Below are 19,067 nucleotides of genomic sequence, written 5' to 3' on the forward strand. Positions count from 1 at the left end.
GTGCGCATGATCAGGCTACATGCATATCAGATTGGACATCGCTGATATCCCTTCTCGTATATGTGCATGCTGAGACCCCACCCATACAATGATAAACATCAGAAATGTAGGTGAACTTAGAGACACATGAAAGCCAGTTTCGGTTTTTAAGAGAAAAATTCATCATGGTTCCTTTGAAGAGTGAGTCACTGGTTGATGGTTCTTGCCGACAATTTTATCGTCAGGAATGAACACTGATAATATTTTCTTCTTCCTGGAATTTCCCCAAACCAGATGGGCCCTTTATGAGGGAAACAGTATTTTCTTTCTTTTCTGAGTGTGGGGAGGGTGAGAAAACAGAAGCAGAAGCATGGAAGCGAATTATCCAAACCACAGGAGAAAGCTGAAACATATCAGGCATTTTAGTGAATGCCGTTTCTGGGATTTTCCATAGCTAGTCTTAGACTATTTGAAGAAATTGGAAAGTGGGCGCTCAGTCAGACTTCTGACCTGTGTGGTAAAAGAGTTGTGTCTTTTTATTTCCCCAAAGCCACCAGAAATAAGAAGTAGCTGGTTTTGTCTGATTTGATCCTTATTCTAAAATATAAGTGTTGTATCCTGTGCTTGGAGAATGGTGTTTAAAAATTCATATTAGCAAAGATGGTAGAGATTAAATTATTAAAAGATAATGTCAATTAAATTGGAAGGGGAAGAGTGGCAAGTTTGGAGTTATAAAAAGCAGAGATGCGGATCAATAATCTGTGCCTTGTTAGTTGACGTGAAAGTCATGAACACGGTCTGTTTACTTCCTTCCCCATGGTACTTTGAAGTATTAAGGAACCATTTCATTTTATTCACTATTCCACTAACTATTCTGCAGATTCAAAGTCATTTACTGCTGGCATTTTTCTCTGTTAAGTTATTGCTCTTCTGAAAGATGCCAGATTGACAGCCTTTTAAACATAAGTCTTGTTCCCTTTCAGTCCCGGGAGCTGGAGTTGCATTGACTGAAGTAATGCATTTCTCTAGGTTGCCAAGCTCATTTAAGTCACCACTGATGGAGAGAAACTCACACTAAATGTCTTCCACAATATATTTACTCAGGGCCTGGCAGACTGGATGATTTCCCAAGAACATTTAGAGTGGTGATTTGAGGGACTGCTAGACAACCCACTTAATACACATCTTGGGAGGAGGGAACCCTCCCAGGCACCTCTACCAGTTTCCTTCCAGAGCTGCCTTCTCTCTTAGAAGCAGATTTTTAACTTCCTTCCATTAGCTCTCGGTTTTCCCTGGAGTGACAAAAGCAAGCTTGTTAAGTCTCCTGTGGGCAACAGTGTTCTCTTTTCAATGAAATTCTCTGTGGCGTTACAGGATTCTGTTCAAAGCCAGATCTTGCTTTGTCTCAGTTAAGAAAAAAGGAGGTAAAATTTAAATCCCAGATGGTAGGAACTAGGCCGCATCTGGAAGGTTTGAGGCAGTGAGGTAGAATGAGACTTTATCTCAATATAAAGTGTGCCAACTTTTTCTTCCTGCTCAGGTGCCACTAATCCATACACAGAAGCCAACTACAAACCGACTTTTCTGTCAGATGATGAATTGAAACACCTCATTCTCAGGGTATGTTGCAATTACGGGATTATTTTGTACAACATTTATTTTTTTACAAATTTCGGAGTTAAGTACCAGCATGTGGAAACTCAGAGTGTCAGTATTGAACCGTTTTAGGCCCACTTGCTCCTCTGGCTCTCCGCCTCCAGCTACTGTTTGGACAGCCGTCACATTCTTTCCCGAGACCTTCCTCCTCCACGTCTTCCCTTGAAAGTCTATGCTACTGTAGTTTTAAACCGAAGAGGCAATTGTTGAAAATTGGAGGTAGTTAAAAATCACATTCCTGCACGAAGGTTTTAGAAAGGGACTGAAACTGGTAACGACTGAGAATTTCTCTTATTCTCACTTAACCACTAGCGCGCAAAAACATCCACCAAAATCGTTACACCAAAATCCCTTCAAAATAACAAAACTTCCAAAGACTTCATGATCCAAGGAGGAAAATAAATGGAGGAGGTGATGCTTTCACCTGCTGGATCGTAGCTCTTCCTTCATCCTGCCAGACTCTGCAGAGAGGCAGTTGAGGTGGCACCGTGGGAACTTGGCCTCCCTGCAGATTTCAGTCTGCAGTGGACTCCAAGGCATGCTTCTGGCAGAGTGAGATTCACTTGGAAATTGAAGGAAAGAAAGGAAGTCAGAAACGTGTCCTCTCGCAAATTGTAAAAGAAAAATAGAAAACGTAACTAAAAGGAAAGATACCTGGCACTGTCTCCCACAGCCAGGGTTGACTTCACTTGCTAAGACTCCTGTAGAACCTTGGCACCCTTCTTTGAGCAAGATGTTTGCAATGCTCCAGGAGAAGGAGTAGTCCAGCTGGGTTTTTGTACCATTTTCAGCTCTACGTGGCTCCAGGCCCTCTGTAAGTCTGGCCTGCCTACTTATTCTAGTATTTTCTATCTATTATCACATAATATGCTGTATCAGTTGGAAAGTTTTCAACTGCAAGGAACAGAAGACCTGATGGACAAATAGGGTTTCATTTCTCAAGGATAGTTGGCCCTGGGGTAGGCTGTGAGGGGATGGTGCGGTGGTCCACTGGGGTCAGCAGGAACCAGACTCTCTGTCTTCTCACACAACCATGACGACCTAGCAATGCAGCTTGCTTCCTCAGTGTAGTGAGGTGGCTGTGCCAGGTCTGGGTAGCCAGCCCCAGCCAGATAAGGCCAGTGGTTCCTTCTATCAGGAAAGGATACATCTTCCTGGAAGTCCAGTAGGGGCCTTCAGCTTATCAAGAAGATTCGCCTGATCACCCCTAGCTGCAGGGCAGGTTGCAGAGCATGGGTTTAGATTTTCCAGTCTCCATAGTAGAGGCAGGCAAGAGAGAAGGGGGTTAGGAATTGACCTCCCAGCAACCTTTGTCAAACATGCCTTCCAGAGCCACATCTGTTTGCTTGATGTCCCTCCAGAAGTGGATCTCACAACCCAGTCCAGAACTTCGGCTCTGATCTGGCTGGCCTGGGGTTGAATAGGGCTGGGTACATCCCTTGCCCCAGAAGTGGTCTTTAGTGCCACATTTTGGCAGCTGTAATCCTGCCCATCCCCAACTCTCTTGTACAGAAATTATTGTTAGGCCAGGTTTTTTTCCATCTCGTATAGGTATAGTTCATTCTTTTGAATTTCCCTTTTATCTGTCAAAATGTGTTTATTGGATGGTCCCACATTCCAGTTTATTAGTGATCCTTTGAGGCTTCCTGTGACTTGTAGATGTGACAAGCTTGCCTTTTGTGTCTTTCATTTTCATTCATTCACTAATTCAGCAAACATTTTTTAGTACTTATGTATATGCATGGCAGTGTTTTCGGAATATCAAATCACTGATGAACACGTTAGGGTGGCGCCATTGCATGTAGGGTGGGCCCACCATCACTACCTGGCAAGTTAGTGATGGTCCATTGGTTACCATTCTCAGGGCACAGTTATTCAAATTCAACTCTCTCCTTACCTCTCCATCCTTTTCTATACAGAAGATGTTCTTTTTCTCGGGGGGAACTTGCTGAAGTTAAGAAATAGACTATGTCTGCTGCATTTCTAGAGAAACCACCAGGGCCAGCTTCATAGGCATGTGTTCTGTGCAGTCACACAGGGCCTGGCACTTGGTTTAATGCTCTGCTGTCGCCATTTTGAAAATCATAATCTTTGAGCAGGAGTCCCTGCATTGTCATTTTGTCCTGAACCTCACAAATTAAGTAGCCGGTCTTGATTGCCATACTGGTAATTTGATGTTTTTAAGGAAAAAATAATTATTTGTGACTTAATGTATATATAACAAGCTCCTTTTATAATGACAAATGCTTACTAATTTTCTTGTCGTTGCTTTTCTAAATAATTCCCTATCAGATGTCCATACTTACAAGAGTACGGAACGAGGATTTTAATGCTATTTAAGCTAAATACTTCATCTTGGGCTCGTCTCTCTGCTCTTCTGTTTTATACAACACCAGTGGAGATCTGTCTTCCCTGACGAAACTTTTCTTCTCTGGCCTATTTCAGTGGCTGTGAAGTCCTGCCCAGTCCCTTGCCATGTCCAGGTGCCCAGTTCTCAGGAATTTGCTTCAGCGGAAGGCAAGAGCCACTCAGATTGTGTTGGAACAGTCTGGCAGCAGGAGCTGGATTTCTCCTTGTCCTTGTGCAAATCTGACTAACTGCTTGCTTCACTAAGTGCTTTCAAAACCTCTTTTGTAAATGGTGTGTCAGGCAGTCTACCTGATCAGTTTGTAATGTCTAGATGCTCTACTTCCTTTGTTTTGAAAACTAGGCAGACCCTCCCAGGGCACTGTATCTCTTATAAACTAACACCATCCTCAAGAGTGAGCCTGCCCCTGGTTTTCCTGTGTCCCCATGACTCTTGTGGTGTTCTCACACCTCTGCTCTTCCACTGTCTCCTTCGCCCCAGCTCCTTCCGAGTAAGGCAGAGTCAGAATGCTTTGAGCCTACCCTATACTGACTGTATTCACTGGTCTTTGGAGACACGGGATGTGTCGAAATCTACTTCATTCATATCATAGATTCAGGCCTGACTGTGCCTAGATGTCAAGATGTCACAGTTACCTTCTTCCCAGGCACCTTTTGTGCTACATCCTCAATGAAAAGCCTCAAAACACTTCTCTTGTTAGATATGATTGCAAGGCAAATGAGGAAGTTATTAATACCCTATTTTTTGACAGAATGAGGCTTCCAGCAGATGGTGCTTGGAAAGTTGCTTCCCCCTCACTGTCATTCCTTGCCCCTGGGCCAGCTTAGAGGCCTAACTTAGGAAAAGATCGTTCCTAGCTTCCTTCTTAGCTGGATGGCCTGCCAGGTTCTCTCACAGAAATAGTGATTCCGTTCCCCTTCTTATTCACTTCTTTTATCCCAGCACAAGTGCATGTGTCATTCTTTAACCTTCTGGTTCATGAATTTATTTCCTAGCTCTTTGAATTAAACTATATCCCAAATACCCTTTTGTGGAAAACAGAATGGAGTTTTGTTTTTCCAAAGAACAGTCTGGGCACTAGTGAATAAAGCAAGATATCGATACCCATTGTGCATTACAACTGTGGGAGCTGAGTATAAGAACAAATATATGAGAGAGTAGAGAACACCCTCCCCCATCACTAGGAAGACCCCTGCAGGAGTTATGTATTTTGTCCATCTGAAAGTTGTACATAGGATTCAAGTACATACAGACATAATTTCCTAAGTTCTTGGGGACTATAGCTTTGGTATTTATCCGCTTTAGTCTACCTAACAAATATTGCCGTGTCTCTACACCTATCTTTAATGTTACTTTAGATTTTTATTTGCATTCAAAGTGAAGAAGTAAAAAGAATCTAAGGGGAAAATTTTGTTTTGCTTCTCTTGTCTCATTGAAACAAACAACCCAGCCCTGGATTAAAGGATAATACTTGAGAGCAGTAGTTCTCAATCTTGTGTACATTAGAATTACTTTGGGGCAGAAGTGGAAATGGAGTGGAGTTTAAAACAATACCAGTGATCCAACCTCACTCTAGACAATCAGCATAAAACAAAACAAAAAACACTGCTCAGAATTCTGAGGACCGCTATTCTAGAGTTCCCTATAAATGAGGACAGAACAGCCAAGATATTGGAGAGGGGATTCTGATCTTAAAGATCCTTTTAATCTCAGACACTGTGATTCTACATAGTTATATTAAAGCAATAAAATATGATTTCTCTGGACCTTCATATAATCAAAGGAAAATTCTTAAACTGAATTCTACTTTGAAAGAGAACTTACTTTAGTTGGACTTCTCCCTGTAATCATTAGATGATGTATGTGAGTGTATATCCGCCTTGGAGAGAATCATATTTTTCTCATAAGGCATTTGTTTTAAGCATCCTGTTCTCAGGACACTCGTGAAACATCAATGAGAGCGGTTCTGCACATCGGATACCTAGAAAACAAGTCCTTATTTGCTATCAGAGTGATGACAAATCATGTTCCTTGAAGTGTGATCAATTGATTATCCATTTCTCCTGATTAGGCAGCAGATGGATTTTTGTTTGTCGTAGGATGTGACCGAGGGAAGATACTCTTTGTCTCAGAGTCTGTCTTCAAGATCCTCAACTACAGCCAGGTATTGCTTATGTTCCCATTGGTGGTGGGCAGCCACACAGCCAAAAGGGTTCCCTCACTTTTCAGAATAATTATACAATACTTATGTTGTCCTCCCACCCAATTTTTCTTCTAGAAAATTCTTAATACAGAAATAAATTTAAACCTAGAAAAATCTTCTAATGCGTTCCATGTTTCCCTCATTCAGAAGGTTCGACTCTAAGCTTAGCAGCAGCTTTATAACTTTCTTATTGCTGCAAAATGAATATCCCGTAACTAAGGAGCAGGAGTAGAGGGTGAGGGGCTATCAACAAAGCAGAAAGGTAGACAGATAATCCAATGCCAGAAAATAGGAAAATTGGGAATCCACTCATGCTGTCTTTGCAATGATATGTCCCATTAACTCCATCGAACCTAAGCTTCCTCTAAAAAAATAATTATAATAATCCATACCTTTTTTTAATTGTTTATAGAATGAAATAAGATAAACATTTATGAAAGCTTCTAGAGTAGACTATTTCACATATCATGTCCCCAGAGTTTTTATCCACTCATTTATCCATCCCTTTACTCATTCCACATGATGGTGTTTGCATAAAAACTTGGTAAGGCAAAGAATTGAAGAGTCCAAATAACATTTATATAAGTTAGAATTAATGTAAATTTAATGTTTCCCAAATGTTTTGTTGTTTTTAGTCTTACAGGAAAGTCATGGAGGAAGTTTTTATTATCTCTAACAGATTAGGCTACTGGAGCATCCGGTATGACCCAACTCGCTTGAAAACAGAGGCTTAATGGAGCTAGGGGCATAGCCTGTGCCCTACAGTTCTCTCCTGAAGTCTCAAAAGAGACTTTGTAGGCATCAGAAATAAATAAAAAGGAATACACAAAGCTGAAAGATCGTTGCCTTATAGGAGTGTGAACTATTTATATAATTGAGTCCTTTTCCCCTCAGGTGTTATCAAAACCAAACTCCCAATGTCTCATTCATTGTCTGTATATCTAGGCAAAGCGATTGCACATGTGTACATGTTCCCATAGAAACATTAGAAATTCTCACGCTTAAAAATACAAAGTAAAGGCAAAGCACTTGTTGGGTAATTTATATTCCAACTGTTGACTTGTCACTTTTGACATTTCCTCCTCACAGAATGATCTGATTGGTCAGAGTTTGTTTGACTACCTACACCCTAAAGATATTGCCAAAGTCAAGGAGCAGCTCTCCTCCTCCGACACCGCACCCCGGGAGCGGCTCATAGATGCCAAAAGTGAGTACAGGGAAGGCTGCTGCCTCCTCCGTAACCTGCCCAGAGCCGAGGGCCCCAGTGAGGATCGCAGAATGTGCGCGGAGGTCTCAGCCTCTGGGTTCCTGCTTCTGCCCTTTAGCTGGGTCACAGGTGCTGTCTTTGGCTAAATGGAATTATGTACATTCCTTTATGTTTATTTTTGATTTGTTTTACATAAAGAAGAAAAAATTCAATAATGAAATTCACTGAGAGGAAAAACAGCTACTTTGATTTGATTCTGTCTGATTTTTAGTCATTTATTTTTCAGTGTCTAGAAATTCCCAGTTGTGTGCTCCTGACTCTAAAAGGCGCATACCAGTTTGATTTGTTCCCCCCCACCCAAAAAAAATTGCTTCGATTTATCTTAGTTGCACATGTGCAGCCTCATAAAAGTAAGAAAACTTGAAATATAAATATGGTGTCTCTGTGACCAAAGCGATTCCTCATTACATTGGCTCCCCCTCCTGGCTCCCTTCCTGCAGCAGCGGAACCACTCCGCATCCTCCCCCAGCTTCCTGCTCCTGCACCCGCCGCCATGCCTCCTGTGTGAGGCCCGGTCGCCTTCTCCTCCTTAGTGCCGTGGGAGTCTGTGCGCTCTCGCAGTTGAGAGTGCGGACTCCAGTCAGATTGCTGGGCTCACGTCCTGGCTCTACCATTTACCAGCTGTGTGACCTTGAGCAAGTTACTTAATTAACCTCTCTATGCCTGAGCTTCCTCATGTGCAAAGTAATACCTATCCATTGGGTTATTGTGAGGATTAAATATATTAATATACATAAAGCATGTGAGACGGTTCCTGGCACATGGTAAGCACAATAGCAGTGCTGGTATTCGCTTTGGCCCCGTGCAGCCACAGCCTAACTGTTTTCCTGCTTCTAAGCTCCCCATTTTAATCCCCGGAAGGAAATACCACCAGAGGAAACTCCTTTAAACCAGCCTTTTCATTGAGGCACACCTCTTCTTCTTGAAAGTACTGTGCAGTTTCTGGTACCTGTTGTTCTTTATAGTCTGGCCCCCTGGCAATGTTTTAGTGACCTGTGAAGAAAAAGGTGAATGGTATTTGGTCCCTGCCTCTAAGACTGTTACCATATAGTCAGGGAGACAAGAAGACAGAAAGCTTCCCGTATAATAGGTATAGCCATAGAAATTGTACCAGGCATAGAGAACAGATGATTAATTCTCATGTGGGCGCGGGGACAGGCATCACCCAGTAGGTGACAACCGAGGTGGGTTTGAAAAGATGAATTAATGTTTACCGGGTGATGAAGGGAGGAAAAGAGCAGAGGAAACGATTTGTGGGTGGTGCAGAGGTGTGGCGCCTGCCGTGTGGCCTGCTCGGTGCTACTAGAACAAAACGTGCAGGGGAGGGGAGGGCCGGACCCATGGGGACACAGCGAAGGGCTCTGAGCAGGCTGGGGCAGCTCAGATTGGCATTTTGGGGAAGATCGCTGAGGCGGCAATTTGGGAGGTAGGTCGGAGCGGGTGAGACCCAGGAGGAGCCTTTGCCCTGATGGGTGCTTCCTGGTGGGCAGTGGGAGGTACATTAACCCCCAGACACGATCTGTTGCACCAGCTTCTGCACTGACAGGTAGCCGGTGTTTCTGTCAGGACCACAGTCATGCTCTTCCTTCAGAGACTCTAACTCAGTTGGTCTAGAACAGCAGAGTCCAGTGGAAACATAATGCAAACCACAAATATGAGTCATGGGTGTGATTTAAAATTTTCTAGTAGCCATATTAAAAAAGTAAAAATAATTGTAAAATAATTTAAATACTATGTTTAACCTGATAAATCGAAGATATTACATTGTTTGTGTTTTTTTTTTTTTTTTTTTTTGGTACTAAGTCTTTGAAATCCTGCGTGTGTTCACACTTACCGCACACTCAGAATAGCCACCTTTCAAGTGTGCAACAGCTGCATGTAGCTAGCGGCTACGGAACTGGACAGGACAGATCTAGAATGGGGTCCAAGGATATGGCTTGAGAACTCAAGGCAGTCCTGCTTCCTCCTTGTCATCTCAGTATCCAGACCTTTCCTGTCCTTCAAGTCCCAGCCCGCGTCCTTTTCCTCCCCGCCATTCATTTGGCACAAATCACACATCACCTTGTGTGATTATGAATCTTTTTATGGCGAACTTCCATTTCCCCTTCTCAGCTGCAGGCTCCTGCTAGACAGGAACCCCATGTTATATTTCTTTTTATCCCCCAGAGCACTTAGTCCATTCCTCCAGTGGCTGCCTTCTGCGAGATCTAGAAACATTTCCAGATTGACAACACACCTATCTGTAGTGCATCTTTTAAGGCCTAAACTATGGAAATTATTCTCATGTCATCTTTATAAAACAGTGAGGTAGGAAAGAAAAGGCTTTCTTCAAGGTCACACTCCCCCCTCCTGACAGACAACACTACTCTCAGTTTATCACATTTTGTGTATTGATTTGCAGCTGGACTTCCAGTTAAGACAGATATAACCCCTGGGCCATCTCGATTATGTTCTGGAGCACGACGTTCTTTCTTCTGTAGGATGAAGTGTAACAGACCTTCGGTAAAGGTCGAAGACAAGGATTTCCCTTCCACCTGCTCAAAGAAAAAAGGTAACCATTTAACGGTTCCATAAAATACTGTCACGGGCGAGGCCAACTCCCCACACTGGAGCTCTCAGCGGGGTGCTGGGGTCAGTGGTTCCAGGCTGCCAGGGCGGCAGGTCACAGGCCTTCAGCCAGGTCTGCCATCCCCCCAGCTACAGCGCCAGGCAGTTGGGAGCAGGGAGAGTTGGGAAGCCCCGATCTGTTGTCCTGATGACAGAGATTTGTGGGGAGGCTGCCTTTGTTTAATTTCTGTTTGTTTTAACGTGGTTGGGAAAAAATACTCAGCCACAATCCTAACTGCCTCTTGAGGAAGCCATTGGTCCGTCAGTTGCTCTTGTTAAATTCACCAGTGACCTTCATGCTAAATGTAATGGTCAGTTTCATTTTTCTTCCATCTTGAAGTGTTCTCTTCCCTAGGATTCCCTGAAACCACATCCTCCTCGGCCCTCCATCCTCGATCGCTCCAGGCTCTCTCGGTGGTTCCTTTTGCTGGTCCTCCTCCTCTTTCCTGGGCCTTCTCTTTTCTGTCCCTTCTCAATCCATAGGCAGTATCATCCATTCCCTTAGCTTTCAATGCCATTTATATTTCAATAACTTCTAAGTTTATATTTCTAACCCACACTTCTCTTTTAAACTCTAGATCCATAATTTAACTGCTTATTAAATCAATCTGCTTAGATATCTCAAAGGCATCTCGAACATGATATATGTAAAAATAACCACCTGAGCTTTCTCCTTGATGTAAATGGCAGCAAAACAAATAAACCAAAATGTAAACCACCGTCCATCTAGTTGCAATACTAGAAGCCTCGGAGGCACCCTCACCCCATGTCACCCGCTCCTCCTCCCCCAGTTACAAAGTCCTGCTGCAACGAATTCCTTCTGCAGAAGTTATCCGAAATATGTTTATCCATCTCCACGTTCACTGCTGTCACTAGGTCCAGGCTCTGCTCAGCTCTCCCCAGGTCTGGTAAAGTAGGCTCTTCACACTTTCTCTCTCTCCACAGAGCAGCCACAATCATCTTTTTAAAAGTGAATCTTTTTATCATTTCCCTTTTTCAAACCCTTCGAAGTTTCCCATTGCTCTCAAAGTTCAAAATCCTTAACATGATTTGTTCTCCACGGGTTCCCGGTGACTAGCACAGACGCAATGCTTGGTAAACACTCCCCGAGGATTCGTTTATGTTGAAATCCAGAGGTGCTCCAGGCTTGCTTATTGTGTCCCAAAGTGGAATCTCTTTCCCTCTAAAATGTACTCTCTTCCCTGAGTCGGTGAACTGTACCAGCAACCACTCAATCCACAACCCTTAGAGTCATCTTATTTTTCTTCCTTTCATGCCAAATATTTGGATAGACATACCAAATTCCAGCAGTTCTCGGAAATTTCTCCTGCGTCCTTCCCTGCCTCCTCCTCACCGCACTGCCTGCGTCCGTGCTCACCATCTCCCGCTGCGTGACTGTCCTTCTGGCTTCACTCTCTTCCAGTTCACCTATCGCTCCCCTCCTAGAGCATCCAAACCCCGACTTGATTTTGCCGTTTCCTCACTTAAATACCTGTGGAAGCTCTCCATTTCTAACATGATGTTGGCAGGTAATGTAGTCTGTCCCCAACCTGCCTTTCCAACTCTGCCCCCAGCACCTCCCTTTCCCTTCTACCTCCCAGATCCCTCTGCCATTTCTTGTGCAGGAGATGCTTCTGTGCCTGCTCAGCCTTCGCATATTCTAGTCCCTTAGCCAGTGCTCATCCTTCTTTGATCCACCTCCTACATTGTTTTTCTGGGCAGCCTTCCTTTTCCCCAGTCAGATTCAGATACTCCTCCCTTGGTATAAGCAGCTCTACTAAGCACATATGACACTGAATGATAGTTCTTATTCTGTCTTCCTCTCTTACTGGATGCTCACTTCTTTTTTTAATTTCTTTTGACTCCCTACCTATGTCCCAGGCCACTGTAGGCCGCCTGTGCCTCCATATCCCAAAGCCGCACTGACACTAACCATGGACTTTGCTTTCTAGCAGATCGAAAAAGCTTCTGCACAATCCACAGCACAGGCTATTTGAAAAGCTGGCCACCCACAAAGATGGGGCTGGACGAAGACAACGAACCAGACAACGAAGGGTGTAATCTCAGCTGCCTTGTCGCAATAGGACGACTGCATTCTCACGTGGTTCCACAACCAGTGAACGGGGAAATCAGGGTGAAATCTATGGAATATGTTTCTCGGCACGCCATAGACGGAAAGTTTGTTTTTGTAGACCAGAGGTGAGAGTCTGCATGTTACCCTGGAACAATCGTGGTGGAGGATTTTCAACCCTGAGAAGACTAGACTGTCAGCTGGCTTTCCTAAGAATAAGAGAAGGAAGCAATGGGGATTCTCTGCTAAAAAATAAGACCCATAAGAATATCATCATCATAAATACAGAGATTTTTTTCTGGGTTATTCTCTGGCATGTAGAGACAGTTTAAGTAGAGTGGTTTGATGCCCACAGCCAAAAGAGGAATAGTAGGCGTAACATGCTATCTGAATGTATGGAATGTTCCAGAACCATTACTGTGAATGGTTAAAATTCTGGAATGTAGGACTCGAAGAAGATTATCTAGTCCGGAGCCATCCAATATAGTACTCATTGGCAATGATAATCCCATATGGCTATTCAAGTTTAAATTTAATCAATTAAAATTAAATAAAATTAAAAATTCCTCAGGCTCACTAGCCCCATTTCAAGTATGCAGTAGCCACATATGGCTAATGGCACAGCTACAGAACATCATAGAAAGTTCTCTTGGACTACACTGATCTAGTCCACTTTCATTTTTTATGGGTGAAGTGCTGATGCCCAGCCTGAAGACTGGCCTCCTGCAGGATTCACACTAATTGGTAGTGGATGCGGGCTAAGAATTCAGATGTCCCAAGTTTGCCACTGCTCTCTGCTGCCTCCTTAAGAATATTCACAGGCCATTCATTTTTATGGCTACTAGAAACGGTCACTAAATACTGGAATAGAAGACAGCCATTTTTCAAGGTCTTTGTGGCCCCTCTGCTGGACCTTCTGGTGTTTGGTTATCCTAATAAAAAATAGGCAGTAAAATGGAGAAGTTTTGTAGTGGGGTTTAGATTTTTGCCACATTTTTATATAACTAATATAGTTACCATTTTTAAATGTCCTAAAATTTGATTTCTTATAACAGCCCCTTTGTAAGGCTGTTTTGCTTTCTTTCCCTCTGTTTTTATAGCCTTGGTTTAAATTCAGTTGCGTGAAACAAATATACAAATCTACATAGTAAGCCCTCTGAAAAGCCATACAACTTCGACCTTGTTCTCATTGGCTGTAGCAGGGTTCATCCACTGCAGAGATGCTGTTAATTGTCTGAATGGCTTTTTTTTCTTTTTCTTTTTCTTTTTCTTTTTCTTTTTTTAACATTCTCTTCTAGGGCAACAGCTATTTTGGCATATTTACCACAAGAACTTCTAGGCACATCATGTTATGAATATTTTCATCAAGATGACATAGGACATCTTGCAGAATGTCATAGGCAAGGTAAGCTGGGCTGTATACAAACAGTCTTAAGTGTTCCTCTGCTTCTAGACTAGTCCACATCACCTTCTAGAGAAATCTGCCCCCAGGATGTGGGAGTCAGCCAGCCCAGGAGTCTTGAGGCAAAAACATCTGTGAGGAGAGGAAGCTGATTCTCCCAGACCCTGACAGATAACCCACCCCTGACTGCCTAGCAGTTTTCTATACACAGGCCAGGGTAACTTCTGGAAGGCATCTCCTGTTCAGAAGATTTATTTACCTGGACCCCCGTAAAGATTTAGTATGGCCCAAACGGTTCTAAATCTCTTTTCCATAAAATCCTGCAGTGCCTCCTGTATTTTACTCTTAATTAATGGTACGGCCACATATGTAGCCTCCTCAGAGAGAAACCAGTATTGACCCTTCCTTTACTTCATCGTCCACCAGACCAGTTTGTTCTCCTCAGACATGCATTTCCAAAGAAGACCCTTTTTTCCACCTCTGCTGTCCTGGTTCAGGCCCTGTGCCCACCTTATAATTGTAGTAGACTCCTACCAGTCCTCCCTGCTCCCTTCTGCCCCCAATCCATCTTCCGTCTTCCATGATTATTCCATTTAAGCTCTGATAGACCGAGTCTAATAATGCCATATCCCTGCTTCAAACTTGCCTTCAGGCTCAAGCCCAAAGGTCGTTGATAGGCATTCAAGACCCCTCTGCCTCCTGGCCCCAACCCGTCTCCTCATCCTTGTATGCAGAGGCCCTGCGCTTCAGCCACACTGACCTTCTCACTGTCCCCTGCTCCACCCCCACCCCCGCCAGGTACTGCTGCATTCTTCCCTCCTTCCTTTGGCAAACTCGTATTTGCCCCTCAAGGCTCTGATCTCTCCCTCTGCATAGCTGCCTCTCATCCCTCTCCCAAGGGCATGGGTTATATACTGTCTCTCATCTCTATGGCCTGGTACACGAAAGGTGCTCCTTACATATTTTCTACATAAAAGAGTAGATTTGAATAGGTGAGTGACTTCTCTGGACTCAGGTGTCTAAAAATGCTCTACTACCCTCAGGCCAAAGAACGTGGCCCTTTGGGCAGCGCCTTCTCATTTGTTGGCGTTCGCTTCACAGCTGACACCATTTGGATGTGTGTAATGCAGTCAGTCATTTCACTTCATGTACTCTGAAAAATAGTGACGGATTCACAAATTAATTGACAGGCTCTGAATCAGTCCCCTCAGAAGCAACCTGTCCTCTGAAGCGCCAGCTCCCTTGGCTCATTACAGAGTGATGGCGTCGGAGCCTGAGTGCACTAGGTTTGGTTAGTTTAACACATTGGTCTGAGGAAACAACAGCGTTCATGGTTTCTTTGCATTTTCAGTTTTACAGACGAGAGAAAAGATTACAACTAATTGCTATAAGTTTAAAATCAAAGATGGTTCTTTCATCACACTGCGGAGTCGATGGTTCAGTTTCATGAACCCCTGGACCAAGGAAGTAGAATACATCGTCTCAACCAATACTGTTGTTTTGTAAGTGTTTTTCCTATATCAGAAGTTCCCTCGCTTCAAAAGAGAAATGCCTTGGGCTCCTTACCTGGGAAAGGGGGTACAGAACAGCCAGTATCACATCATTTAACGCCACAGTGCTAACATCCCACGAAGCCTCAGGATTGGCAGAAGCCAAAAGGGTGGTTAACAAAGGACAAGCTTCAGTTCTTGTACCATGCGGGCCCCCAGCTTGTGGAATTGCTCCCAAAACAGCAACATTTTCTTCCCAGTAAAGCAGTCGACCTTGAATTCTGCAGGCCCTGCACACTAGGCATCCACTGGTCCTCTGTGGAGAGAAGGGTTGGCAATCCACGAAAGGCTCACAGAGGCACCAGCTCATACGGGCCTTGGCCGAGGATGGGTGGGTATCCATGCCCACCAGGCTGGTGGCCTGAGCACTGGCAGCTGGAATGCCACCGCAGGAGCTGCCACCTGCTTGGTGAGCAGTGGAGGGAAGACCCTCCTCTTTGGCCAGGCCTGCTCTTCCTTTCCCATGGCATCCAGACTCTCACCTGTGGTTAGAGCTGAGTGAGGGGCCGGGGCTGGGTACTGCAGGCTGGCAGGAGAGGAGGCCCTGTAGCAGTGGCAGTGTGCTGCTACAGTCACCACCTCTGCTGGATGCGTCCCACATGAACTAGGAAGGCCCAAGCAGGCAGTGAGGCCAAAGGCCGGGATGCTGTCCATCGTGCTTTCAAACAGCAAGGAGACCTGTTGAGCCACTCAGACAGACACTTCATTTTCTGGCCTGTCCAGGTCCAGAGTGGACACCGGACACCTTGGCCAAAGTGAAAGGTGCACGGTTCTGAGCAGGCCTGACTCACCTTTCCTTATTGCTGGGATGTTCACAGAGCCAACGTCCTGGAAGGCGGGGACCCAACCTTCCCGCAGCTCACAGCGTCCCCCCACAGCATGGACAGCATGCTGCCCTCTGGAGAAGGTAACTATGCTGCCGGGGCATCGGGGCTTGCCCGTGAGAAGCTGCTTGTGGCCAGCAGACCCTCCCCCCAGTATTCGAGGTCCCCAGCCACCATAGTCTGGAACAAGGGAGGCTTCGAGGGGATAAGCACTAAGGACGCTGTCATCTCACTTTCTCTGTTGAGCCTGGAATACTGGGAACTCATTTTCTCCTTTCCTGAGGCTGCCTGGACCCTGGAAGCCCTTGAAATAGCAAAGCCCTTGCTCCTCTTGTGCTTTTCCTCCCTTCGTGTTGCCCAATGGCTGTGATGTGAAATGTTCTTTGATGACTGTCACTGGCTTCAGTGGTGGGAGTAGGATGTCTGTCGGCACTGGGGTACGTGCCACACCCGGTGGGGGTGCTCTCCCAGGGCTCGGCCTTGGCCCCTTCCCTCTGCACTCAACTCGTCCTTCTTTGGGACCACCTGTGCTTGCATGGCTTCAGTCCCTACCTCTCTCCATGGATGACTCCTACATCCAGTCTCTCTCCTGAGCTCCAGATTTCTCTCTCCAACTGCCTCCTGGAAAGAGCCACCTGGAGTCCAAAAGGCACAAGAAATTCAGCACATCCAGACATTCTCTGCGTGCCCCATCTGGATGGTTAAGCCAGAAACCTTGACTCCTACCTCTCTCCCATTGTATCTAAACACCAAGTCCTGTCCCTCTGTCTTTTAAACCTCTCCATCACCACTGTTGCTACTTCGGCCTCCTCATCTGTTGCCTGGATTATTGGAAATAACTTCCTAACCCTAGTCTCACTCTCCCCCCAACCCTCACCTCCACCCTCCACTATAGTCCATTCTCTGTGCAGTGGACTTTCTAATAGCCTGGATCTATGTCAGCGCCTTTTCTGAGTGAAGTCCTTTGGTACTCCTTATCCCTCGTGGATACTGTCCAAATCTGTTAGTACAGCATCTAAGGCCCTTCAGGATGCGATTGGTGTACCCACCTCTCCTGTTTCGTCTATCACTGCTTCATCATCGTTCGTGATGAATTTCTCAGAGTAGTCTCCCAAGTTTTGTCCTGGCTCAGTGCTGTTGCATATATCAGTCGCTATGCTTGGAATGCTTCCCCCTCCTCATCTCTCCACCAAGCTAATTTATACTCCTCTCTCAAGATTCAGCTCTGAGTTCAGCTCTTCCAGGAAGCTGTACCTGGCCCTAGATGAGTTGGGTGCCTCATGCTTACCTGTCAAACTTATCCCTCTCTGCTCCAGACATTGTTCATCTTGTCTCTCTCCCCGTTAGACTGTGAGCTCCTTGAGGGCAGGGATGCTGACTTATCTCTATGCTGCACAATGGTATTCAGTCAATGTATGTTGAGTGCATGAATTAGATGCTTCGTGTAAATGCTTTGGCCTCTGAACCTGGAAGGAAACGAGCCTTTTCCTGCCAAGCTACGGCTCTAATGTCCTTCAGCGCACAACCCTAAGGTTGAACTTCAAATGGATCATGGGATGAACTGGTTTTAATTTAACACGCAATAGCATTTCTTCCTCGGTTATTCCTTTTCTCACTCTCAGATTCCTTTGTTGTAGGTGGCCCGAAGAGGACCCACCCCACTGTTCCAGGGATTCCAGGGGGAACCAGGGCTGGGGCAGGAAAAATAGGTCGAATGATTGCTGAGGAAATCATGGAAATCCACAGGCAAGTAAAATCTCCTGTTGTTCCCTGAAACCAGTGGTTCTCAACCCAGGGCATTTTGCCTGTCCCCGCCCCCTGGACATTTTATAATGTCTACAGACATTTTTGGTTGTCACAACTAGGTGGGAGGCTGCTGCCAAACATCCCTGGATAGAGACTAGAGATGCTGCTTGCTAAACATCCCACAGTACACAGGATAGCCTCTGCCCTGCCCCCGACAAAAAATTTTGCAGTCCAAAATGTCAGTAGTGCCAAGATTGAGAAATCCTGCCTTAATGAAGCTAAACCCAAACAGGCCCGAGGCAAAAGGAACTCTTTGAGAGGCTCAACTTTATTACTTTGTATATGACTCAAGGAGCTTCCCAGTGAGGAGGGATGAACACTAACATCACAGGACTGCAGGAGCAGAGCAGTAACTGCCAGTGATCTGGGCCTGAACAAAAAATCGGCTGCTTCCAAATCAAAAGGCTGCTAAGGGCTAGTAATAGAGACCAAGATCAGCTAGTAAAAGAAGCTCCCTTTGGTGGGATTTCTTTTCCGTATGAAAGAGAAGGGGAAGCAGTTTGCCTGGGTTTGAGTCCTGGCTCTCTACTTGGCTACGCTTAGGAGATTCCCTTAACTTCTTGGTCTCTGTTGATTTAAGCCATAACAGGGAAGTAATATCTATCTACCAAGGATTGCTTTAGGATTGTGGGAATACTCAGGAAAATTCTTAGAACAGAAACTGACATATAATGTGTGCTCAAGTTGTTAATTAAATCTAGATCTTTAAGAGCAGTCATTGAAAGAGAAGTAGTTATTCTAAGTCCATTTGAATTTGGGGAATGGAGAGGGTGGTAACCAGGTCCTTGGGAATGCTAACTTAATGGAGCATGACCATAGGAAAAAGAAGAAGTGACTACTGTGCCTTGCTGCCACTGGATTCTCAGGAGAATTAGAGGCTGGCCTTGTTTCTAGTTGGCCATAGAGGGGCTCTCAACTCCAGTAGGTAGCAGATCTTTCCCAGCCATACAGAAATGGTGGATATGGCTGCTTGAGTCTACTTCAGAAGGCAACGTGGGGTAACGTGCAGTGATAATCAGATTCTTATCCGCCACTACGTACCCTGTGCTTTGCTTGAGAATATCCAAAAACAGTATAAAAGACCTCAAGAATCTTACAATCTTTGAGAAGCCTATTTTCTTTAGAATAGACAAAAGGGAGAGTGTGTGGGCTGAAGCAAGCAAGCAAGGAAGGGTTTGAACTTGGTCTAAGCTGAGGTTTGTGATGAAATTGGGTGTTCCTTCTAGAAAAGACAGGCACACACTGGAGTGGGCATGAGTGGCATGTTCAGAGTCAAGAAGCAGGCTACCTAACTGAGAAGCTTCTTAATAGAAAGAAGCCACAGAGCTATGATG

At 44.9% G+C, this 19,067-nt stretch overlaps 1 protein-coding gene across 8 annotated transcripts in view; it reads left to right on the forward strand.

Annotated features, from left to right (window-relative positions):
- Positions 1-19,067, forward strand: part of BMAL1 (basic helix-loop-helix ARNT like 1) — a 100,388-nt gene that overhangs the window by 74,361 nt on the left and 6,960 nt on the right. For 5 of the 8 annotated variants that reach the window (XM_039863643.1, XM_039863644.1, XM_039863646.1 and 2 more), the window contains 9 exons: positions 1,520-1,599; positions 6,075-6,167; positions 7,296-7,413; positions 9,875-10,024; positions 12,033-12,279; positions 13,450-13,556; positions 14,905-15,055; positions 15,922-16,010; positions 17,565-17,673. In XM_039863643.1, coding sequence (XP_039719577.1) covers positions 1,520-1,599; positions 6,075-6,167; positions 7,296-7,413; positions 9,875-10,024; positions 12,033-12,279; positions 13,450-13,556; positions 14,905-15,055; positions 15,922-16,010; positions 17,565-17,673 — 1,144 coding nt within the window. The remainder of the gene's footprint in view (positions 1-1,519; positions 1,600-6,074; positions 6,168-7,295; positions 7,414-9,874; positions 10,025-12,032; positions 12,280-13,449; positions 13,557-14,904; positions 15,056-15,921; positions 16,011-17,564; positions 17,674-19,067) is intronic. The other 3 variants (XM_039863645.1, XM_039863647.1, XM_039863649.1) reach the window with 1 other exon arrangement.

This window comes from Pteropus medius, unplaced genomic scaffold (genome assembly GCF_902729225.1).
Source record: "Pteropus medius unplaced genomic scaffold, Ma_sr-lr_union100, whole genome shotgun sequence".
In the NCBI taxonomy this organism is placed as follows: domain Eukaryota; kingdom Metazoa; phylum Chordata; class Mammalia; order Chiroptera; family Pteropodidae; genus Pteropus; species Pteropus medius.